The sequence below is a fragment of the Panthera tigris genome, chromosome A3, assembly GCF_018350195.1.
Source record: "Panthera tigris isolate Pti1 chromosome A3, P.tigris_Pti1_mat1.1, whole genome shotgun sequence".
NCBI classification, from domain to species: domain Eukaryota; kingdom Metazoa; phylum Chordata; class Mammalia; order Carnivora; family Felidae; genus Panthera; species Panthera tigris.
Window position 1 is genome coordinate 66,145,337 of NC_056662.1, and position 24,761 is coordinate 66,170,097.

General features: G+C 51.6%; 2 protein-coding genes across 2 annotated transcripts in view; one reads left to right on the forward strand and one right to left on the reverse strand.

The window, feature by feature from the left end:
- The window catches only part of TTC7A (tetratricopeptide repeat domain 7A), a 120,307-nt gene extending 111,834 nt beyond the window's left edge, over window positions 1–8,473 (forward strand). The window contains exon 20 of the mRNA XM_015538689.2: window positions 6,198–8,473. Coding sequence (XP_015394175.2) covers window positions 6,198–6,419 — 222 coding nt within the window. The 3' untranslated portion in view covers window positions 6,420–8,473. The remainder of the gene's footprint in view (window positions 1–6,197) is intronic.
- Window positions 8,474–19,811: 11,338 nt separating this feature from the next.
- STPG4 (sperm-tail PG-rich repeat containing 4) overlaps window positions 19,812–24,761 on the reverse strand; it is a 45,989-nt gene continuing 41,039 nt past the window's right edge. Inside the window, exons 6-7 of the mRNA XM_007084709.3 lie at window positions 23,104–23,208; window positions 19,812–19,950 (exon numbers count right to left, since the gene is read on the reverse strand). Coding sequence (XP_007084771.2) covers window positions 19,834–19,950; window positions 23,104–23,208 — 222 coding nt within the window. The 3' untranslated portion in view covers window positions 19,812–19,833. The remainder of the gene's footprint in view (window positions 19,951–23,103; window positions 23,209–24,761) is intronic.

Sequence of the window (24,761 nt, forward strand, 5' to 3'; positions counted from 1 at the left end):
ACAATGCCAAGCACCTAGGTCTCTTGTTAGAATTAGGTTAGGGGCACCTGGGTAGCTCAGCGGGTTAAGCATCTGACTTCGGCTCAGGTCATGATCTCGCAGTTCATGAGTTCGAGCCCCATGTTGGGCTCTGTGCTGACAGCTCAGAGCCTGGAGCCTGCTTCAGATTCTGTGTCTCTCTGAGCCCCTCCCCTGCTCACACTCTGTCTCTCTCTCACAATAATAAACTTAAAAAAAATTTTTTTTTAAGAATTAGGTTAAATAATTGTGTAAGTGAATGGCCCAGTGGTTGGGGTTACTTTTACCTTTTTCACTGTGAAGCACAGCTCCCAGGCAAAGTTCAGATGCTCTTTGTTTGCAGAGGGAAGTAGAGCCAAGAGCCAAGTTCCAGAGATTGTTTGTAGCAGAGCCTCTCTGTCCTTCCTGAGCCCATCAGGCGAGTCTGGCCAAGGCAGAGATGTGCAGGACCCGGGCCCCAAGTGCCCTGTGCCTGGGACAAGGGTATACACAGTGCAAGGCCATGCTGACCTTAGCCGAGAGCAGGGAATGCCTGCTCAGTAGGCAGGAGTCTGAGTTGAGGGTGAGAACAGTTTCACAGCTGGGCTCTTCAGCTAAACGGGCATGATGTGAGGCTGCTCGGAGGAGCAGCAGGGAAGGCCAGGTTCTAGGGAGGCCCTGCTTGGCTTTCCACTATGGGCTCTGTTGTGGTCAGGCAGGCTCAGCCTCTGCTTCCTGACTTTCAGGAGGAAAGGGTCCTGAGCAGCTGAAAAGTGAAACCCAGTGCCTGGCCCTCTGAAGGTTCCCTGCTCTGAATGAGACTGACAAACACACAGATGAGCAGGTTTTCTGGTTCCTGGGGCCTGATGCCTCAGGGTCCAGGACACCCCACCTGCTCTAGGCTTCTCCCTCCTTGTTGGCTTCCTGAGCTGTGGCAGGTGGCTTTGAGAATGCAGGCAGCCTGAAGGAACCGGAAGGCCCGGAAGCCTTGTGCTGGGTGTGCAGAGACCCTGAGTTCTCTCACACATATACAGTCCCTCTTCACAGTCAGCTTCTGCCCTACCAGCTCCGGTAGACGGGAACATTGCTCTGTTTGGCAGGAAAGTTCAGCGGGAACGTCTTGTTGGCCATTTGACCTCCTCCTGCTGTGGTTTTATTGCAAGTTTTCTCTCCCTCGTCCCTTCCCAGTACTACCTGAGGTCTACATTCCCTGGTGGGAAAGTAGAGTGGACGGGGAGGGAGAAGGGAGTTCCAAAGGCTCACTGTGTGGGGAGGTGGGAGGGCAAGGCCAGCATGGGCCTCACTGGGGTTCAGGCCCGTGCCCACCCACCTCATTCCTGGGCTGACACAGCCCCCAGACCACACGGCGCACCCTCAGCCCTGGTTCAGAGACCTTCAAGAGGGTGAAGGCAGGTTCCCCTGGCTCTGGCTCAGGACTTTTGGAAAATCTTGGGCTTCACTGTGGTCTCCTGAAGTCCTCACCAACCCTGACAAGGAAGTGGTGCCTTCTGTCAGGCTGTCACAGACTCAGGTCAGAACAATAGTTAAGCACGGTCGGCTTAATTTCGCTCCAGAATCGATGGTCTGAAAGACTCATCGTGTCTGGAGCGTGCAGCAGGGTCCAGCCTTCCCCTTGTCCAGTATGCCAGCACCCACCCCTCCTGCCCAGAGAAAGGAGCTTCTGAAATGGCACCACCCCACTCACTGCCCATCACAGGGCATTCACTTTGAGAACATGAAGTCCAGGCTCCTGACCTAGCCCTGAGGGCCTAGCTGTGCTCCTGGGTAGGCAGAGCCTCCAGCCGGCCCAGAACCTGAAACCAGCCCAGAATGTGGGAGGAGGAAAGGCCCAGGCCCCTGCCTAGGGACAGGGCTGGCAAGGGAGCCCCCCCAGGACGTGATGGGCCTTCTCATCAAGCCAGTGTGTATCTCTGAGCCTGGCCCTGGCCTTGTGAAGACAACCCCCACCGAAAGGCCCACCGAGAGGCTGAGCCTAGAGGCCCACCGGTGTTCCTGGACATCTCACCTCTGTGAGGGTGAGGGACAGGAGGAGGAAGGAAGACTTGGGTTCTGCCACAGGAGCATGGCCACCTCTGCTACTCCTGAAGACCCCCACCTTGCTGGGCTCCAAGTGAATCGGTGGAGCTTGTCAATCAGGTGCTGGGTAGAGTCTAGAAGGATTTGTGCCCCTTCTCCTAAAGGGGAGGGAGGACCAGCCCCGGGGGCCTTGGAGCTGTCCCAGGTCCAGGAGGGATGTGGTGCTATGTGGGCTCTGTTCTCAGCCTGGAGAGACAGCTCATTCCCAGTCTGGTTGGACAGGTTGAGGCTGACACACCTGGGAGGACCTGGGGCCTGCTGGGAGGTGGGGGGGTGGGATGGCTGAGCTGGAGCTGGAATGTGGGCCGACCCCCTCCCCCCACACACACCACAGGGTGTGTCAGCCTCAGGATGGGTGGAGGGAGCAGCCTCAGAGGTGACCCCACCCCAGGCTCCTCCCTGCAGCCCTAGGGTCCCCTGGAAGAGGGCTCCTGGGACCAGGAGGCTCTAGCACCTCTAGCTACTTCCCTGCTTCCCAGCTGGAAAGGCTGTTACAGAATCCCAGGAATGTGCCTTGAGCTCAGAAAGAAAATTCCCAAAATAACTTCTATAAATACTTGAGGGTAGGGACAGGGAGGGAGCTCTCAGCCTGGCCTGCAGCTGGCCTAGCTCTAGGGGCTGCTTCCCAGGGCAGGCCTTCCCTAGAAGAAGACAGACACGCACACGCACACACACGAGCGCGCGCGCGCACACACACACACACACACACACACACACACACAGAGTCAGGACCTTCCTGCTGCCCCTCCCCTCTGGGGGACAGTGTCAGGCACTGAATTAATGGGGTGAAATGCAGCAGCAATTCTCAAAAAGGAAGTTGGGGGCCCTTCTTTCCCTTCTTCCCCATCCCAGGCCCATGTACCGCCCCCCCCCCCGAGAACCTAGTCTTCCAACAGGGAGGGTCCCCCTTAGAGAGCCCCTCGGGCTACCTGTCCTTGTGGCCTAAACAGGGCGGTAAGCATGCACACTGCCTATGGTGTACCTGGCTCCAAGCCTGGGACATTTCTTTTGAGCTGCCATCCTGTGAGGAATAGCAAAGCAGGCAGGAGCCAAGGACCCTGTCCCTCCCAGCCTAAGAAGGGGGCAGGGCAGGGATCCCACACCAGAGCCCACAGTAATGGAGCACAGTCTCAAGGTGATGGTGTGGCCAGGAGATGCTGACCTCGGGGAAGGCTTCCTCGGGGAGCAGGCTCCTGGGTGGTTGAGATGAGGCCAGATGCTGCCTCGTCTCTGAGGTCCAGGAAGGGAGGGAAGAAAGAATGGATGGAGTTGGGAATTTCTGGGAACTTCCCCCATAGCCCTGCCTTCCCCGAGCGACTGTAACCTGGTCCCTCCCACAGGCGCAGTGCTCAACTGCCATAACATTGCTTGCTAACTGCTACGGGTGGTGGCTATGACATCTCCCAGGTGAGGGTCAGAGGCTGAGTCACCAACAGGTCTGGTTTCTCTTGGCACAGGTGCCCCCTGGCCAGAGTCAGGTAAGAGTCACCAGGGACATTTGGATGGAACTGTGTTCCCACCATCTCCCTGGAGACCTATTCTCTGGTCAGCTGGGGTGGGGGTGCCAGGAGGGCGATGGAGGGCCCTTGGCACAGCGCCAGGCTGGGGGCAGAGCAGGTGAGACCTCACGTCTCCCCAAGGCAGGCTCTGCCCAGTTGTCAGGCAGCAAACAGCTCTGAGTTGCTACCAAACATGAACAGGCTGGTGTCTCAGGCAGGTGGCAGCAGATCCTGTTACAGGCCCTGGGCCTCGGGGCCCCAGCCTGACCCCAGCCCGGTGTCTCCTTTCAGGCTCTGAGGTCAGCACCCCAGGGTGTGGGGGACATGATCCAACCCCACCCCAGTCCCCAGTCTTCACCCACAGAGAGCCTTGCCTTCTAGAGGAACCACTTCCTACTACTCCTCACTCAGGCAGGACCCTCCGTGCATCCTGGGGACCCTTCCGTTTGCTGTCTGCCCACCGTGCGCCCTGACTACATGATTTCAAACTCATCACTGCAGAACCTGCACGGTTACCCACTGGGAAACACCGTTCTGTTCCCTGGGTGCAGATGAGGAAACCACAGTTCAGAGAAAATGGGCCACTTGCCCACGGTCACTGCGCTTGTCAGTGGCAAAGCTGGGATTCCAGCCCAGCCGAGGTCTTCGGGCTGAGGAGCCCTGGCTTTTTCCTCTACATGAAACATGCAGAGGAGCCTTCTGCAAACTTCCTAACTGAGAGTCAAACCAGGAGAGAGAGAGAGAAACACACACACACACCCTGTTCAGCCTGCAGGGACGTCTGGCCCCTTTCCAAACACCCACACACTTCTTGAGATCAGGGGTTTTTGAACTCCGTTTTAGCAGTGGAGCCCTCTTGTCAAACAAAATCTCACATGGAAGCTCAGTATAGAAATCTTGGTGTATAAGATCACTGCAGCCCTGCCGTCTCTCTGGGAGGCTCTGCTGGCCCTCCCCATCTGTCCTCTTGCTCCTCCAGGGGCAGCCCTCACAGGGCTCAAACCTTCCGTTTTTGGTGCTTAATTTGGGTGTCTGGCAGCCTGTCGTCTCGCCTTCCTCCCCTCCTCCCTGTGGGCTCTGTTCCATCGTGAGCTGCTCAGGGTCCAGCTCCCAGGCCATGCGGGCAGCGCGGCTTGGCCTGGAGCCCTGCTGGCCAGACTGGGCACTGCCCTCTGGTCCCAGGCAGCCCTGAGTCAGCATGGCTCCCATGTGGCTCCGCCCTGCCGCAGCTCCCCTGTCCTCCACCACATCCGTGTGGTTCTCTGCAGACAGCTTCACCCTGGGTTGAAGAGGCACTGTGAATATGGCTCCCCATTGCTTTCCTGGCCCCTGGCCACAGGACCACCACCACCTAGCGCCTCTGGAGAGGAAGAGGCTTTTCCTAGGGCTTCCTGAGCACCATCTTTCACTCTTGCCTAATTGGTCGTGTTCCAAGCTCTCAGAGGACTTTATGAAGTCAGGCATGTGCATCTTCCCCAGTGGGTCTCCATAGCAACAGGGCCTAACTCTGGGGAGCGTGGTGAAGAGGAAAATGTTCCAGCTAAAAATGTACACGGCCATCAGTGGGCGAGCACCCAAGAGGGGGCTCCAGGCATATAGAAGGCAGCTTCCCTCCCCCACCCCAGCCTCCGTCTGTCCAGGAAGTCAGTGTTAGGCTTTACCTCAAATCTCTGAATGAGAGGAGGGCCCCCTGTGCTGCCACCCCGTGCCTCTGAGGGCTGGAACACAGATCAGTGGGATGGCACAAAGCAGCCTTTCTGGGACTGGAGGCTGCAGGGGGTTCTGGCTACCCCCCTACTCACCACCCTATCTCCCACCTCCAGGCACCCTCCCCAATATGAGTGGAAGAGGACATAGAAGGGACGGGGTGCCAGTTGCACTTCCCAAACGTTTATGACGATTCCTGTCACTTCCTCTCTGCCACGGGGGTTGTTGAAGACAAACAGCAGCACCAAGCTTCCTAGCCACCCCTGATCCATCTCCCCAGAGCCTCTCCTACCTGGCATCCGCCCTCCTGTGACCCTCACCTGCCAAGCCATCTGGGGACCCCAATGTCCCAGGAAGACCACTGCTGATGCAGGCAGAGGAGCTGCCCCCACCTACCTATAGGCTTAAAGTTGTAGAGTCTGAAACCCATGGCACACATCCCTCAGGGGGAAGGGTCCCACCACATGCAGCAGCAAGGCCTCAGGGTAACACACCCATTTGAGAGCTCACACATGCCAGACACTGTCCAGGTGCTTTACATAGACTGACTCCTGTAAACTTGACAAACCTAGAGGTGGATATTGTGGTCTTTCCCATTTACAGATGAGGAAACTGAGGACCAGAGAGAGGTAACTTGCCAGGATCCCCAGCTATAATGGGGAGATGCAAAGCCAGGTCTGCTGACTTGAAAGCTCATCCTTGGGGCCAGGAGGGACAGCACTCTCACAGTGGGTGATCTGGGAAGCAGGGCTGGGGCGGGGAAGGTAGGATTTGCATGGGTAACAAAAACGTCACTTGATGGTTCCCAAGCCTGAGACTTAGAGCCCTGCCCTGATGGCCAGGATGCCCCTGCTCCAGGATGCCCTTCACTAACCTCACCCTGTGCTTGCTCCCCAGGGTCTGATGCTGAGTCAGCTGGGCCACAAGAGTCTGGCCCAGAAGGTGCTGCGGGATGCCGTGGAGAGGCAGAGCACCTGCCACGAGGCCTGGCAGGGCCTGGGCGAGGTGCTGCAGGCCCAAGGCCAGAGCGAGGCCGCCGTCGACTGCTTCCTCACTGCCCTTGAGCTGGAGGCCAGCAGCCCAGTGCTGCCCTTCTCCATCATCCCCAGAGAGCTGTGACATTGCACAGCAGCAGCAGGGTGGGAGGGGGCTGCCCTAAGGAGTAGGGGGCAGGCAGATGCAGGCAGGCAGCAGGGAGTACAGGGCAGGGGTGATGTGGGACCTCAGAAAAATACATCTCTAGGGAACACTTCTGCAGGCTGCAGCCCTACTTCTCCTCGCCTCCCCCACTCCAGCCCTGCTTTCCTTCCAGGGCCAGCTGGGTCCGGGAGCTGTTCTTCTGGAGCTGGGTGGACCAGATTTGCATCAAAAGCAAATTCTTTGCTCCTTGGGATTCAGACAGACATTGTGACGTTTATGAGCAAGGAAGTAGCTGGGAAGCCACATCAGCATGGGGGCATCTCTAAATGTGTTTGTGCATCATCTAAATGTACAGTAAGGGTCTGGGTCTCCTAGGTACTTCCCCCCCCGCGCCCCCACTGTCTAGAAGCCCCCATACTATACCTACCACCTTCCACATCCCTGACCCTAGATTTTCCAGTGACTTTGCACAGGTATTAGCCTTGAACTTCAGCTCCCTGTTCTCCAATACCAAAGATGAGCGCCACAAGCTGCCCTCTGACTAGGCCACGAGGGTTTTCTCCTGTTCCTGACTCGGTGCCTCGAGAGATGGTATGCTTGGACCCTAAGTGACTTACAGTCATAGTGACCAGACTTGCTGCCCAAGAGCACAGGTTGGGGAGCCTTACAGCTGAACTTTACCTCTACCTGTGCCTCTGTGCCCAGGGAGCCCCAGGGTCCTGGTCTCAGCCCCAGTCGCACTACAGGGTTTTAGGTAATTCTCAGGTCTTGCCCAGAGCAGTCCGGGCTTGAAGATTCTGCTGGCAAATGGGAAGAAGTTAGGACCTCTGGGTCCCTCTCCCAGGTTTGAGTAATTGGAGGATGCCCAGCTTTGCCCCTCTTTGCCCTGTGAGGCCAGTTGGGCCCCACTGCTCTTCCCCTCTGCTGCCAAGTGCCTTTTGGGCCTCTGGTGCCTGACCAGGGGCACCGAGCACCAGCCCTAACTCTACTTCCATTTCTGCCACACTCACCTTTCTGGGAATATTCCCCAAATGGCCCCCCTAGGCTCTAGATCCTAGGATACAAACATGGCAGCTGGACCCAGTTCTTCCTAATACTTTGCATCAACATGCTCCTTCAAGCCTTAAGTTTCTGGGCTATGGGTACAATGCAGAACCCTCTGAGGACAATGGTATGAAGAAGGGCAGTCTCTAGGACTGACCGCAGCACATCTCACCACCCACAGCCCATTACCACTTCAGGCTTTTATGGGTGACCCAACCCCCACCCCCACCCCACCCATCAACCTGACCATTTGGCTCCCCCCACCTGGGGCCCAGTGGGGACTGTGGAGACCAGAGGAGGGGACAGAGCAGATCCTTGTCAGCAGGGGACCTGGGGCTGGGGGGTTGGGTATCTTCCCTGTCGATTCCCTTAGCCCTGCTGTATGATGCTCTTGGAATTCTCCCCCAAGAAGTCAGCCCCTCCGGCCTATCAGGGAATTCCTTTTTTCTCTGCACTTTGGGTTTTAGTTTTAAAGCTCCATCTGGTACGTCTCTCTCATCTTAAGATGAGAGTGTGTGGACAGACTGGGCAAGGGCCGCCCTGGTTTGACATTGCCGAGTCTGCTCCTCAGAGGGAGACCTGTCCTCCTCACCTCACTGGCTCAGCACTGCACACCCCCAGGGGCCTCCCAGAGAGGGCCTGCCCCTCCTGGCCTTCCCACTCCGTAAGGAGCACTGCAGAGGACACCGGATCCTTCACCGCTTGGTTGAAGGATCTCTGTCTCAATGTGCACATGTATAAATATAATATATATATATGTGTGTGTGTGTGATAGAGATCTATTTTTATCTGAAATTCTATTAGGAAAAAAACTAAACAGAAAAAGCAAATGCTATTGATTTGCCTCAGGGTGCCCAAAGATTGGTAGTCAGTTATTGGTAATAGGAAAGGCACCAAATGCATTCTGGCTTGCAGCATTCCTCTGGAGAAGCCTCAGAGGGCTGGGCCAAGCTGCTGGCAGTTTGAAATAAAGGTCTTGGATAAAGAGACCCTTGAAAGGGACACAGCGTGTTCATTTCATCCAACAGGTATCCTAGAACAGGCCTTGAGCGCCTAGTGAGGGGGGAGTATGGCATGGAGGAGAGAAGTCTGAGAGGTCACCAGGACAGGCCACACTAGTGGGAGGGGTGCGGGGGAGGGAGGGGCGCAGGAAGAGACTTTGGTTTGAGCAGGTGAGAGCAGAGAGGGCTAGGGAGGTGCTGAAACCTGGAGGTGGGTGGAAGGAGGCAGAGGGGGGTCCAGGCGGCCTGCCACCTGTAACTCAGGTGGGCCTGAGCCCCCTGCTAACTCTCTAGCGCCCAGCTGGGAGAGACCAGGGCCAGACTCATCATCTGAACAAGAGAGCATGCCCTGCGGGCACTGCTGGTGGAGCATCTCCAGCACCTGGAGGAGAAGCACCAGGAGAGGGCTGCGTGGTGAGGATCCCGGCTGCATGCATCCTGGTCCGCCACCTGCACTATGAAGTCCATACCAGTACGCTCCTAAAACGTGTTACACCCATTTCTAATAGACTACATACACGTTAAAAACATGCATCAAAGTTTTGGAGGATGACGTAAGTTTGCACAGAAGCTCTTTTTTCTTCACGTGCCCCAAGGGATCAACTGATGCACCCCCAGGACTGCAGCCACCTACTCTCAAGAGAGCTGCCCTGGAGGCTTCCCCTAGAACTTGGCCTACACAAGAACTTCCCACTCCTGTGGCCTCACAGCAGTCTGGCCTCTGCTCCCAACCTCAGCCCTATGCTTGGGGTGTGGTTTTGCTGTTCCAGAGAGGAAGGGCCTTTTTTGGAGCTGGTGGGTGCCAGCTTTCACTTTAATACTTTAGGAAACAGTCTTCAGTGATTTAACAATTAGTATCAGATTATTTATCTCCCACCCTCACCCCCAGCTCAAGGACCCTGGTGAGCATTAAAAGGTTGCCTGAGGCCATAGGTGGTGTCACATTGTCTGCCAGCCCTGGAGAAAGGTCTAGAAAGCTCATCTTACCAAGAAGAGAATGGAGGGAGGGGAGACCTTCCTATTCCTGACACAAGCTGACATTAGTTGGTCAGATGTTGGAAAGTCAGGCAGTAGTGGAGACCCAGGCATTTCCTGACCCCTGGGTCCCGTCGGCAGACCCCCTGTTCACATACAAACCCCGTGTCCACATACAAACTTGGTGCCAGAACAAGGGCTGGAGTCTGGGGAAGTAGACTCAGTGTTGCACGGTCGCCCCGTGGACCTCCAACACCCCCACCACACTCTAGGACACAGCCCTTCAGTATTAATAGTGTTTATCTACAGGCATAAATATGAATGGAATTTCAGCCACCAACACCCAGACTCCTTTCTGATACCAAAGTGCTCATTGTTGCATTTGCTCCCCCACGGGGCGCTCAGATGTCATCACCATGCAAATATTTCTCAGCCTTGGGAAGCTTCCAACTAAACAAACCTCCCCCAGCCCATGCTGCCAGCTCTTGATGGCAACCCATAATCAGGGAGCCTCACACATAAGCGACCTGTGGTACCAACCCCCATGACACTGATCTGAAGGATTGTGGAGGCTGGGAAGGCTGTGACGGGGAGAGTATCCTGCTCTCTGCCCCCTGCCAGAAATTTCTTGGAATTTTTATCAGTCTCTTCCAGTTGTAAAGGACAGAGACCCATTGGAGGTGGCTCCAGGAATGACTCTCACACAGGTGCCCTCGGGCAGTGAGTGCAGTGCATGGACCTGGGGCCAAAGGAGCTGCAGTCTGGCTTCTGTGATGGAGTCAGCACCCAGCCCGGACTCAAAGGCACTGCTCTACTACTAACTGGCTGCTTTCTTGGAATCAAAGTGGCAGCAACTATCCTAATGTTTTCTCTGCACGAAACAGTGTATAAGGTATAAGTGTTATAAGGCACTTTACTTGTCACATTGCTCCTTTGGTAGTCGACAACCTTGGGAGGTGGGTCTTGTCCTCATGAAAGGTGGAGAGGTTATGGTGCCTGAGAACCTAGGTCCTGGCCTACAGAGCCAGCATTCTTTCTACCACCTTCTGAAGACACTACACAGCACCAGCTCACTGGCCCTTGAGAGAGAGACACAGAAGTGCCCATCACTGTGGCAGCAGGATGGCCCCTCTGGGATCCATAGAAACATGCATCACAGGGACTGCAGCATCACAGGGGATGACACACAGGTACAGGGGTACCTTGTGTGCCCAGAAGCTGGCAGCTTCACTCCACTGGCTGGAGGCTTGGGCCCCAGCTTCAGTGAGGAGGAATAAAGGATCCTCAGTACTGCCTGCTGCTCTCGCCCCTTCTGCAGCCAGAGAGGACACTCCTTAAGTGAAAGCCACTCAAGAAACTGGAAGGTCCCCAACTAGCAAAGAGGTTCAGATACCAGGCAGCCCAGAAACATGACAAGCTCACCACAGGAGCTGTGTGTTGGGCCATGTGACCCCACTTCCCTGCCTGCCTGCCAGCTGATTGGACCATGGGTGGGTTCCACAACCAAAGCTCCTCCTCTGTGGACTGGCCCACAGCCTGTGACATGGCTGAGCCCCCCTATGCAGGGGGTCCCCAGACTGGGGGTGACTGTCCCTGCTCTCCTAGTCTATTCACTCTCTCCCACTCTCACTCTCTTCCTCCCTTAATTGTCCCTTTGGAATTTGGCAAGAAGTTGGTCACTGTGGACCTCTTTTAAAAACATGTCTTATTTATTTTCTTCTGACCCATCTGAGCACATATAAATCATGCCCATTTACCCCTTAATACCGCAGTGTGTTTGCAAAGAACAAGGGTCATTGTCTGACATAACCACAGGCATGGTTAACAAATGAGGGGATTTGACTCTGACACAGTATTTTATCTACTCTCCCATCCATATGCCAGTTCGTCATTCGTGTTCTTTGTAGCAGTGTTTCCCTCCAGCCCAAGACCACATACTCCACTTGGCTGTCACATCTCTTTAGTTTCCCTTTGCCTCTCTTTGCCTTTTGTGACGCAGGCATTGATAAAGGCTTGCAGAGGCTCTGTCCTCTGCAATATGAGTGTGGGACCAAAGAAGAGGGAAGTAGCTGGTGGTGGCAGCAGAAGAAAGCAGCAGAAACCATGGGGCAGAGAGAAGGGATGGCAGCTGGTGGACAGGCACAGGAAGTTAGGAGCAAAAACGAAGAGCAGGTGAATCTTCATAAAGACAGAGGTCTCAGATCAAAAAAACCAGATGCCCACTCTCAAAGGGGCAAAAAGATGATGGAGGCACTAGAACTCCATTCTATCCAACCTTTACAGCTCCCGCAGCCTGACTCTGAGGTCAAGACTCCCCATCTGTAACTGTGATGTCAACTGCTTTGGCTCAGGCTCAGAGGAAGAGTCCGTTACGTGTTCTCCCACACTCCAGTCTTATGCCCACAGCTCACTACCCCACCCCCTAACAAGGCCCATGGCACCTGTGGGTTGTTCCCCATCCCTGAGAACACCCCACCAAGGGTGCAGGGGCTTTGGCAGCCCAGCCCAGTGCAAGCCGGGGGTGAACCCACAGAGGCTAGACTGGGCTGGGCTAAGGCAGGGCACTCTCCTGCATGCAGACAGCCTCTCTTCTCATCTGGGAGCAACATTCCCCCAGGGCCCTTGCCCTCTTTCATTCCTCCACCTTCCTTCTTCTTCCTCCTATGCATTTGTCTACCAGGTCTCCTGTGGCCTCAAAGGCCCATGCCCTCCCAGGTCTACTTCACCCCTACAGGTCTCTTCCCAGAATTCCTGCTGGGGCTCACTCCATGCCCCTCATTTTCCAGAGCCCAATTCCCACACTTCTCAGAAGTATCTCTCCCTCCTTCCTGACTACCCACCTCCCACCACCCACATTACGAGACCCTTATGTTTTTTCAGAACACCCAGGCCAGCATAGCCCCTCTGGATTATGCTTCCTGAGTGCAGCCCCCACATCCCACACACATAGGCTCAGCAACACCTACACATGCCCTCATGAATGGGACATTAGCTGGGCCCTAGGGAGGCTCTCCTGCCACTGGGAGACTTGGAGCACAAATGTGGAGCAAGGCCACTTTGCTCTACCCACCGGTTGACCTTAGCCTTCCCTCTCACCCAACCCACATGCGACTCCAGTGCTCTGCCCTGGGAGTGTCTAAGGCAGAGGCTCTGCAGAGGGGGTCACAGCCCTCCTGAGTCTAATATGGCTGCTCAAGAGCCTGCAGTTGGTCCCAAGCCATTTTATTTTCTTAATAAAGCTACACATGTATTTAATCCTACTCTAGAAATTATTACAGAAATATGCATCTTCTCTATTTAGGATCTCATCTACACTGTAGACATGTGGGTCATTAGACACAACTCTCCAGAAGCTTCATTTTCTTGTTTTTTAAGTTTATTTATTTTTAGAGAGAGAGAGAGCATGTGCAGGAGGGGCACAGAGAGAAGGAGAGAGAGAGAATCCTAAGTAGGCTCCACACTGTCAGTGCAGAACCCAATGCGGGGCTCAAACTCATGAAACCTGAGATCATGACCTAAGCCAAAACCAAGAGTAAGGCACTTAACCCACTGAGCCACCCAGGCATCCCCAGAAGCTTCATTTTCATTTCCATATAAGTTATTTAAGATAGGGGCACTTTTACTACACCTGAAACTAATATAACACTATACGTTAACTATACTAGACTTAAAACAAATAATAATAACAATAAAAGATAGGGTGCTTTTAAAATCCTGGAATAACATGGCCACTGGAAATTTATCTGGAGCCATAAGTACCATTTGTAAAATATCAGGGAGGATCCCCCTCTGCCCAGCCCCACTTCCCACAATGCAACTTTTAACACATTTACCCCTTAAGTGATCTAGAGAGAGCTTGTTTATAATGTCTAACACCTGCAAACTTGAGATCAACCGTCCAAGAATGATTTCTAAATCAGCACTCAATTTCTTTTTTTTTTTAATGTTTATTTTTTGAGAGAGAGAGAGAGAGCATGAGTGGGGGAGGGACTCAATGTATTTACCCCCTCTTTTTAAAAACCTGGGGCACGTGGGTGTCTCAGTCAGTTAAGAGTCCAACTCTTGATTTTGGCCCAGGTCATGATCTCACAGTTCATGGGTTCAAGCCCCACATCAGGCTGTGCACTGATGGTGTGGAGCCTGCCTTGGATTCTCTCTCTGCCTCTCTCTCTCTCTCTCTCTCTCTCTCTCTCTCTGCCCCTTGCCCACTTTCATGTGCATGCTCTCTCTCTCAATAAATAAATAAACTTAAAAAAAAAAAAAAACCCAACAACTTATTTCATCAGGTGATTTCTGTCAGCACCCAACACCAGCAAGGACTGAGGTTATTCAGGCTACCAGCCATTCCCTAAAATTCCTTGTGTTTCAAAATAATCAAAGGAAACTCCAGAACATATTTTCTATAAAGCTTCTGCATTTCCTACAGGATAATTGTGTACCTTGGAGCACATCTAGTACTCAGTGAGCATCTACTATGTGGTAACACTGCTAGGCATTGGGAAATTCACTGAGGCCCAACTCTATGATCCCGAAGCCCGCAATCCAATAGTGGATGCAGGCCAGTATCTGGGAACTGCTGGGGCATTTTTGAGAAGCACCCAACCAGCCTCAGGAAGATGGGGGAGGGTGCTTGGAGTTAGCACACCAAGGGTGCGGGCGGGGAGTAGTGTTTCTGGCAGAGGATGCCCCACTCCCTATCCCAGCTATGCTGTGTGGAGGTATGAATAATGTCCCATCCTGTGAAAGTGTTCTCCTACATGTTTTTTTTTTTTTAAGTCTATTTATTTAAGCAATCTCTACACTCAACATGGGGCTCAAACTCACAACCTCAAGATCAAGAGCTGCATGATCTACTGACTGAGCCAGCCAGGCTCCCCTGTTTTCATACATGGTAAAGGGACTTTGCAAACATGATTAAGTTAAGGGCCCTAAGATGGGGGGGGATCTTCTGGATTATCCAGGTGAACCCGATATAGTCACAGGGATCCTTACAAGAGGAAAGCAGGAGGGTCAGGAGCAGATATGATGGGAACAGGGGTTTGGAGCGATTTGAGGAAGAGACCATGAGCAAAGGACAGTGGATGGTCTCTAGAAGCTGAAAAAGAAAAGGAAACACACTTTCCTCCAGAGCTGCTCGAAGGAGCTTCCTTCTGGAACCCAGCCTGCCAACACCTTGACTTAGCCCAGTGGGACTGGTTTGGAGACTTCTCGCCTCCAGAACTAGAAGATAATGAATTTGTGTTGTGTGAAACAACAAAGTCTATGGAAATTTGTTATAGCAGCCACGGGAACTAATATAGACGGTTTGGTTAAAGCTACCCCAGACACACGGTTGGGCACAGGAGTTCAGGGTTATGTGCAGTGTAGCCCCCATGTTCAACCTGGGAGGGGCTGGGGATTAGAAGCCTAAACAGGTGTGACCCTGCCTGGCATGTTTCCAAGTGTCCCCTCTTGCCTTGTTAAATACGGGAATCTCTAGCAACTTCCTTTCTCCTCGATGGCCCTCAGTTGCCAGGCATGACTGCTGAGCTCAAGGACTTCAGAAAGAGGATGAGGAAGCAACGGCCAGCCCTCATCAAGCCCTGAGCTCCATGTGTGACCCACACATCTCTCAGCATGCTGTCTTCCTGTCCCACCCTGCCCCTAACCTGGGCCGCTCAGTTCCACAGGGGTGAACTAAATGAAATGCCTTGTCAATCCCTGCCTCCTGTCCCACCTAACCCACTCTAGTGACCAGAGATGGGGTGTCAGTGGGCCTGAGCCTGCCTTCCTGCCTAGGGTTCTCAGATACTAAGCCACATTCCCACCCAAAGCAGCCACACTGCTACCTCCCCCCGTCTCTGGCTGGGCCCCTCTGAGCCCCTACCTCTCTCCAGAAGGGTGACACTTTTCTCTGGGCACTGATTTGGCCAATGGTGTGGTTAATAAGACCATGAGGAGCACCCACTGGGAGATGATTCTCCACGTGTCCACCCCCTGGGACTCCCCTCTCTGGCTACCCCTCCTTCCCAACATCTATGTCCCATCTCTCTCCCCATCCTTGCTCACTCACCACCCCCAACCTCCCAGCCTCCATGGGTCCAGGCTTGCCTTCTTCTCTAGAGTGGCTTGTGGATAAGCCTGGGCAGGCTCTGGGACTCTGGCACTGGCCCTCACAAGCCCACCCAGCCCCTGCAGGCCTGAATCTAGAGCCCAAACCCCGCCCTTTAGGCCTGTAGGCTCTGCCTGCCTGCAGCCCTGCCGTTGGCCAAAACCAAAGGTCTCTGAGGAGCCCAGCCAAGGGTCCGGCTGGTGAGAAGTGCCTGGGTTCCAGGCTGCTATGGTTCATTCTCCCCAGAACAATTCTACCTAGTAACACTCCAGGTTCTAGGTTCATCCAGACAAACCAGCCCTGTGCTGTTCTCTTCCCTTAGGCCTCAGCCAGATGCTAACATGGGTCAATCTCTTCATAGCTGGAAAGTGACTCTTAGCACAAGGACCCTGTCTTCTTCAACCTCTGGGGTTGGGAAAATTATGTGTGCCCCAAAGAATTATTGGTGACAGGTGCCTTTACACCATCTTGACAGTAGTCCTCAACCTGGGCTGCTCATCAGAATTACCTAGGGTGGGGGAAGTATTTTTAAAAAATACTGGGCCTGAGTCCTACCCCCAGAGAGTTTAATGTGATCTGTCGGGGAGCTGCCCGACACCAAGATTTTTAAAGGTTCCCCAGGGGATTCTAAAATGCAGGTTAGGGGGTGTATGGCTGGCTCAGTCAGTTAAGCATCCAACTTCAGCTCAGGTCATGATCTTGCAGTCCAAGTGTTTGAGCCCCCTGTGGGACTCTGTACTGACAGCTCAGAGCCTGGAGCCTGCTTTGGATTCTGTGTCTCCCTCTCTCTCTGCCCCTCCCCCACTTGTGCTCTGTTTCTCTCTGTCTCTCAAAAATAAACAAACATTGAAAAAACATCTTTTTAAAAAAATAAATAAAATAAAATGCAGCTTAGAACCCCTGATTCTGAACTTACAGATTGTGTACTATGTTTTCAAGATAATAGGGCTTTCAAAGTAATCCCAGGCATGGGGACCTGAATCCAGGCAGCTCTGTGCTGCACTGAGGTCACTGGCATCAAGCAGGTGAGAGATGACACTGGAGGCAGGGCCTGGCACCAAAGCGATGTGGGGCCCTTGGCTCCAGGTCTGGAAGGTGTCCCCTGTAGGTCCAGAGGGCAATGGGGGGTGTGGATGGAGGTGAGGAAGAAAGGAAAAAAAGGGAGGAGGAGGAGGAGGACAAGCTGTCCCCATCAGTGTGGTGACTTCTGACATGCATGCTCTGACTTAATGGAGAGAGAATGTCACATGGAAACAGCAAAAGATATTTGCAGCCAAGATGAGCCATGCCCTCTGGTTGAAGCCAAATTCAGAAAGCAGTTGGGGGCGGGTGGGTGGGTGGGTGGAGAGAGGAACAGAGGATGGTCAATGGAGCTAGGACAGGGACCTGGAGAAGCAGTGTCACAGCAGTCGTTGGGGAAGGGAGGAGGGACTTAGGATACACAGCATGGTCCCTTCCATCTGCCGTGCTCTATGGCTTTTCTAAGCCCTTCTGGACATGTCACTTGATGCACACAATAATCCTTGCTGCTAGGTGGTAAAATCCCAACCTCAGAGCTCAAGCTCAAAGTCAACCCAATCTCTCCATCTTGGAAAGAACAGAAGGAGGCTCTGCTCTTCAATTATTGTCTCAGTTTTGGGCTTGTGGCAGGAAAAAGCCACCCAGAATTCCTCTGGTCTCTTTGGGAAAGCTTCTCCCTACTGGTATGAAATACTATACAAAATACTGGAATGTGCCAAAGAGAAGCAGTAAAACATTGCTCTTCTCACCACCTCATTCCCACCAGCCCCTCTGCTAATATCTAGGGCAGAGTCACTGTCACATCGTCCAAAACCACAAAGGAGGATGAGGGCTGCTTTACAGGCAGATGACAAGACTGGTAAGGAAGGCAGGGGCTGAGGTGGTCCCAGCTCCAGAAAGACAGACAGACAGTCATAGGAGCCAAAGACAAAGCTAAGTGAATGGAAATGAAACACAAGGGTGTCCAGATGGCCCTGCAGAAAGTTCTCCAGTGGTTCTATTTCCAGGTGAAGTCTCCGTAAGCCTCTCCAATCCCCTTCCTGCAGGCTGGTGAAGACATCCTCCCTTCTTATTCTGAAAGGGTCTTCATTCTCTTCTAGAATCCAAGAAGCTGTCCTCCATTCCAATTATATGCACATACCACACAAATGGGACCCTCAGCTCTGTCTGCACCAAGGGGCTAGACCCTCTTGACCACAGCTGAAGGGCCCAGGAGTGAAGCCCTGATCCATGCTGGCCAACTGGAGTCTCTCTCCTGGGAACCTGATGCTGGAGCCAAGAGGGGTTGCTTACATTCTTTTAGGGTGTTGGCTTAGGAAATGATGTGAGGAGAGCCTGAGGTAGCCACATTAGACCCTATACACGTGAAGAGGCAGTGAAGGTTGGCCTCTCGAGGGAGAAGAAGCAGGCCTGAGAGAGAAGCACTGGGGAGACACAGGGAAGCAGTTCCTGCCAGCCCCTGGTTCATGCTCTTGTCAGAGAGATACTCCTATGTACTTACAATCTCCCTTTCCCCTTGCTGGTAGGAGAGGTTCCTTTCACTTTCCACCTGTGAGTCCTAAGACAGATATGACCACCTCTTGCCTCTCTTGCTTTCTAGAACCAACAGCTTTCCCAAGCACCAATGGCAACCTGAGTCACTGCTTCCTCGAGAAAACCCCCTCTGTCATAACTGCCAGCCGTTACTTTCTGACCCCACAGGGGACTTTGACCCACTTGGAGAATAAAATTTGGAACTACCTGCCCTGAGGCCGTCTTCTGATCAAAGTGGGACAGGAGCCACTGCCCCTGAGACACGTCTGATTTTCCAAGTGGCCATTTTCTGTTCTAAAAGAACGCATTACAGGGAGTTTCTTATACAAATGAGAAACTTGAATAAATTCAGTGAGATGATGACCTTCCCTTTCTTGCCTCCAACACCCCTTTTATAAGGGCTTATAAGACTAAAGAAGAGAGGTGGGGGAGGGCAGGTTTCACCTTTTAAAATACAACAAAATATAAGCATTGATATTCGTTTTTATAAGTTCATGTTTTTAATTAAAAAAGAGATCCCTTCCATTTGTTAATGATTCTGGAATCTCTCCCACCTTTGAGAGATAACGTGCTGTCATGCATGGGGTGTGTCTAGCTGGGGCTCCCTGAGCGGGTCTTCTGGGCATGCGTGACTGCATGTGGCCCTCGCCTTCTGACTGAGCCTCCCCCAACCCCCTCCCACCCTCATAGCACCCTCCACTCAAGTTGGACCAGGCTCCCGCTGTTCCCCTCCAGCAAATATATATTCCTACCTTTCATCCAAACAAGGTCTTTGCCCCCAACCTTCTTCCCTCTCCTTTCTGTCTATCTCAGCCTCCAGGTCCCCTGCGTGGCAGCCAAGCTGTCCTACTGCATGTGGCCACCCTTCGCCGCTTGGGGCCATGCTGCCTTATCCCTGCTCTGCCTGCTTGTGGCCTTCACTGTACACCAGGTGCAGTGACTTCACATCTTCCTGAGACCAGGGCCTGTCTTCCCCGAGGAACTGCCATCATGCGAGGGCAGTCCCTGAGCTTCACACACAAGGCGACCAGAAAGAGCCACTTGGCACAGTTTGCAAAGCCTTCCTCGAGCCAGGGGCTACCCCAAACTCCCTTTCTGGCCTTGTCTCCTCTATAACCTTCCCCAAACTCAGTCACATACATGCCTTGTTTGTCTTTCCACTAGGCCCCCACTCCTCAACCCCAGCACACACCTGGTGCAGAGCAGATACTCAAATGTTTTTGTTGACTGAAATCACAAATACTCATTGAGTTGAATCAATATTGCTCTTTTCAGGGAGTTGAGAGAAAGAACCACCTGCTGGGATCCTGTCACGCTCAGCTTGGTCTTGGTTGAATGCCAACACTCGAGGAAGCCTCCATGAGCCTGTGAAGTATTACAGCTCTAATCCAGCTCAGACACAGCTGGAGAGCCCACAGCCATGCAGAGCACAGCCTGGGCATATCAGGACCTGTCTGAGCTGCCGCAGGAGCAGCCCAGGGGCAGTCTCTAGGAATATACCCTTTGACAATAAGCAGAGTGAGCACACAGTTTGTTATTCAAACCAGGACACTTTCGAGAGTGAACTGGAAACTGCGCTGGAACTATTCCAGATAAGTGGGCAGGATGGTCACCGGGGCAATCGATTATGTTCTGTAGTCAGACCCTCCTAAAGAACAGACAAAACAGAGTTTTCTGAACATAAGAATTTGCTAAACTCAAAGTAGCTTAGGGTCACAGAGGCTTTATTTTAAAAGCCAATTGTGTTGTTGAAGAAAAGGCTATGTTCTCGACCCATTTTGGCTATGGTCGGTGCCTGCTTGGGGGATTGTGCTGAAGATGTGTACGCTCCCGGGCCTGGGGTTTTCTGGAAACAGAACAAAAGACAAGGCTGATGAGAGAGTGACCCCAAAACTCTGGAGCCACCAGAGCCTAGCTGTGAGCTCAGATGTGGCTGGCAAATCCCCACTGGGGAAAACAAGGGCCACACGGGACTGCATGCAGGCCTGGGGCACCCTTGAAGTGGAGTGTCTCCTTGGCATCTGCTCCTATCAGCGGCCGCCCCTAGGGCTGCAGAGGTGCAGAGAGAAGGGTGGACAAGCAAGCACTGGCCTAGACCTGCGGGGCCGGCGGGCTCACATCCCACCTGCACCTCAAGGCACATTTTGTATCAGAGGGCACTCCACCCAGACTGCTCCTGTCCCTGGGAAAGCCACTGTCCTCCCTTCTAGTGACCTCAGTCTAGTGGTAAGGGGCTGGAGAAAATGGATTCTGAACCTGGGTGATTGACCTCAAAAGCCCAAACTCATGTTTCCGTACAAAGGTCTATGGACACCAGGGTCGGTGGACCCGAGTGTCCAAAGTTTTGTCAAGGGATCTATGAGTTCTAATTTTTAAAATCATATTTTCATTTGGATAAAATTCTTGACAAGATTGTTTTGCCAATTATTTAAATGAAGCTTCTCCTCCATGGTGATCAAATGCAAATGAATGTCATGGTCATAGACTAAAATAAAGACTTCGATTTCTTAGGTCAGCATTTCCCATGTGGTGCATGTACCTATTCTTGGAGCCCAAAGGAATTTTATCTTGGGTCTGTTGGAGAAGCACCAGTGTCTCTGTGTGTGACTAAGGGAAGGATTTAAAGGCTTGAATTCGAGTCCTAGTCCCACCACCAATGGTTCGGTGTGACCCTGGACCAGGTGCTTCCAGAGCCTCGCCCATCAGATGAGGTAATGAGGCTTGCTGGAGGCCCCCCAGGACAAGACAGCACCACACTAGGCAGGCAGCAAGAGCTCTACACATTAGCTGCCACCACTGTTATTATTCTCTCTTACCATGTTCTTGTCATTTCCATCCTTCTTTGCAGTATGTTATCTCTTTAGGAGACAGGGAGGGTGGAAATAGGATTACTCTGAAAGTGGGACAGAGTGGTCAGCCCAGAGTGGATGAAGTCAGCTGCATGCAGAAGCCACTGTAATGACAGGATGTTTCCCCTGCCAAAAGCGGAGGAGCAGCCTGAAAATCTAATCAAGTCCTGGCCAGACGTCAAAGGAAGCTGAAGCCTTTATTAGTGTTATTAATGAGGAAGTAACATGCATGTGGAGTCCTGGAGAGCCAGCCCACAGAACAGGAGGTTTGTGGGCCTCGGTCTCACAAGGCCATCCCTCAGGAGGCTACTGGTTGTGGTTCTCAGACCTTGAGAACATCCGGCTCCATCCCCCAGTCCTGATTTCACTGTCACCAAGCAAACTTCTGATTATCCTTGGCTTCTATGAAGAGTTTCCTATGTAGGGAGAAACCCCATAGACAAGTGGCCCCAGACATCAGCCCCCTTGCTGGACACTTGTAAATTAATACTACATCTTCCGGGGGCACCTGGGTGGCTCATTCGGTTAAGCGTCCAACTTGGGCTCAGGTCACAATCTCATGGTTCGTGAATTCGAGCTCCACATCAGGCTCTGTGCTGACAGTGCAGAGCCTGCTTTGGACCCTCTGTCTCCCTCCCTCTCTGCCCCTCCCCAGCTCTCGGGAGCGCTCTCTTTCTTTCAATAATAAACATTAAAAAAAGGGATGCCTGGGTGGCTCAGTTGGTTAAGTGTCTGACTTCCCCTCAGGTCATGATCTTACAGTTCTTGAGTTCAAGTCCCACATCGGGCTCTGTGCTGACAGCTCAGAGCCTGGAGCCTGCTACAGATTCTGAGTCTCCCTTTCTCTCTCCCCCTCCTCTCCCCTCTCTCTCTCTCAAAAAAAAGTAAACATTAAAAAAATACTACATTTTCTGGCTTCTCTATCAGCTTAACTGATAACTGATATGGTTAGCATAACTCCAATTTCCTGATGATGCTCAGCCCTACGAGCTCAGACAAAAATCTGGGTCTGGATCATGGTGATGCCACTAGAGTGTGAGGATCTACAGAAGGTATCCACCACCTCCTGCTGTTAGCCTGTTTTTAATATCACCAGCAGGGACTCCCCAGTATTCCTCCAGATAAAGACCACACTACCCCCCACCAGACTGGTAGCTCTGGAGCAAGATCCTGAAGACACTGGCCTGGGACACCAACCCTTCCTTGATTCCCCAAGCAGAATTTGAATTTCTGTCTCCACAACCATCTCAAATAAGGCTACATACAAGGAAGTTCTTGAACTTTCAAACTGGGATGCAGATTGGGAATAAGACCATGGGAATTAAAATTATCAGTACTTTAAAAAAAAATAACATATCATTCATGTTACGCTTTTGCAATTTTTCGTGGTCTTCTCTAGGCCTCTGAGGCTTGGATACTCCCCAAATGTACTTTCTTTGTGTCAGTGGACTTGAGCCTCTTCCCTGTCTCTCCTGAGTTCTTGGGGGCAGAATGATTGCTCATGCCTTAATGGCCCCCTTTGGTTCAATAATAACATTTCTGGGGGCCGCCTGGGTGGCTCAGTCGGTTGGGCGTCCGACTTCGGCCCAGGTCATGATCTCGCAGTTTGTGGGTTCGAGCCCTGCGTCAGGTTCTGTGCTGACAGCTCAGAGCCTGGAGCCTGCTTGGGATTCTGTGTCTCCCACTTTCTCTGCCCCTCCCCTGCTCACTCTGTCTCTCAAAAATAAATAAACATTAAAACAATAATAATAATAATATAATAATAATGTTTCTGCCCTGAAGCCACACACACAGTCCCAGAAGCCACACACACAAAGAACAGCAGTTCTGGATGGCTGGGGCCAGCCACTGCCTACTGCTTGCCTCAGTTCATTAAACATGTTTTCCCACAGAGCATCCAGGTCAGATCATTGATGGCTAATTACTATGCTGGATGCTGTCGACTGGACCCATAATTCTGCCACAGTCTTTGGATCTGGATGCACTCTGAGCCTGAAACAGGCTGAGGGCTTGCCAGATTTTTGAGCTCTGCCTTAACAAGAAATTGGATACATATATGTACACTAGAATTGTATATAGCTATAACCTGGCCCCAATGACCCCCCACCCCAGCCACAAAACCTACAACCGTAATCTTTTAGAGTACTTACAGAACGGGTGGACAGGAATCGAGGTACTCTAGACTGAAAACAAGAAGTCACAGAATTTGCTTGAGGTATTTTCAAGTCATAATGACCTGGTCCTGGGCCTTCGTGCTATAGAAGAAAAAAAAGAAAGAATGTTTTAGAATTACTAATATGTTATATTTTATCGCTTTACTTGCCTTCCACAAATAAACATATGAATCACTGTGATATGGTAGAAAAATCCTAGATTGGGGCTTGGAGGATCTCATTAAGGTGTGTCCTGGCACAAGTCATTGTGAGAAGTGGGTGATACCAGCTTCACCTGCTTTACCTGCCTTGTGGATGACTGTGGAGACTAACGATTAAGTGACCTGTGCAAGTGTCCATGTGTCCTGCCCGGGCCCCCCCTCCCCACACTGGCACACCTCCCTCCATACCTGTCCTGACTGGTAATAAGGACTTCCTGCTTTCAGCTGCTAGCTTTATAAAACACCCTTATTCTTTCATACCAATATAATATGTATTATCTCAGTCCAAACAAGTATTCACAGCAGTTCACTGACAGAAGTACAATGCCATAGACATTAACATAAAATGAACACAATTTGTGAAAGACAATCATCCTAATAGAAAAATTAGGAAAAGGCAATTCACAAAGAGGAAATACAATTGTTCAAGTGAGGAAATGGCAGGGGGTGGGGAGAGCTTTAATCTCATTAATAACCAAATAAGTTCTAATTAAAACAATGATGTGATTCCTGTTTGGGGGTCTAAAAAATTCACCAAGAAAGAAGAAAGGCAGAGGGGGATAGGAGAGAGGGAAGAAGAAAAGAAAGAAGAAAGACCCAAAACTTGCATGGACACTCCTATATGCTTCTGGTGCAAGTGTAAATTTGATTAGCCTTTCTGGAGTGCAATTTGGCAAGACACAAAATGGCTTGAAAACATTTATACCTATCCAGAGGGAGATAAAGGAGACTGGTTACCATATTGTTGCAGGAATCCAAAGACAAACGAAGAGTCCTGAGCCCGGATATGGCAGGGAAAATGGAAAGAGCCCACACATCGCAGTGGATAAGGTGGACAAGATGTTAACCTCTTATTTTTTTTTCTGGCAATTCACTTTTTCTTTTTTCTCTCCCATTTTCAAATACCTGTACTATCTTACAGAAATGAGTCTTTCTGGCATGAAGTCTTGGATCTGTTCCTAAATAATGCAGGGACTAGAAGTGGGTGTGAGTATACATTGGCCAGGAGCTCCTAATTGTCATATGGGTGCCTGGGGGTTCGATGAAGTATTGTGTCTATGTAGTATATACTTCTAAAGTTTTTACAATATGAAGTTAGAGACAATGTATATTTATAATTCAGACCCAGCAATTCCACTTTTAGGAATTCATCCTAAGAAAACAATTGAGAACGTATGCAAGTATTTGGCTACAAAGACATTCACTATAATGTTGTTTCTAAAAATGGAAAGTTGGAAATAAACTAAATGACCAGCGATGTGTGCCTGACTAAATACATTGTGATTCTTCCATCCAGCTGTCTAGTGATGAACGTCAAGGACACAAAAGCTTCTCTCAAATATTGCTAAGTGCAAATGCAAGCTTAAAAAAAAAATGTACATAAAAACACAGGGAATGGAATGTCCTAACTGGTAATAAGGACTTCCTGCTTTT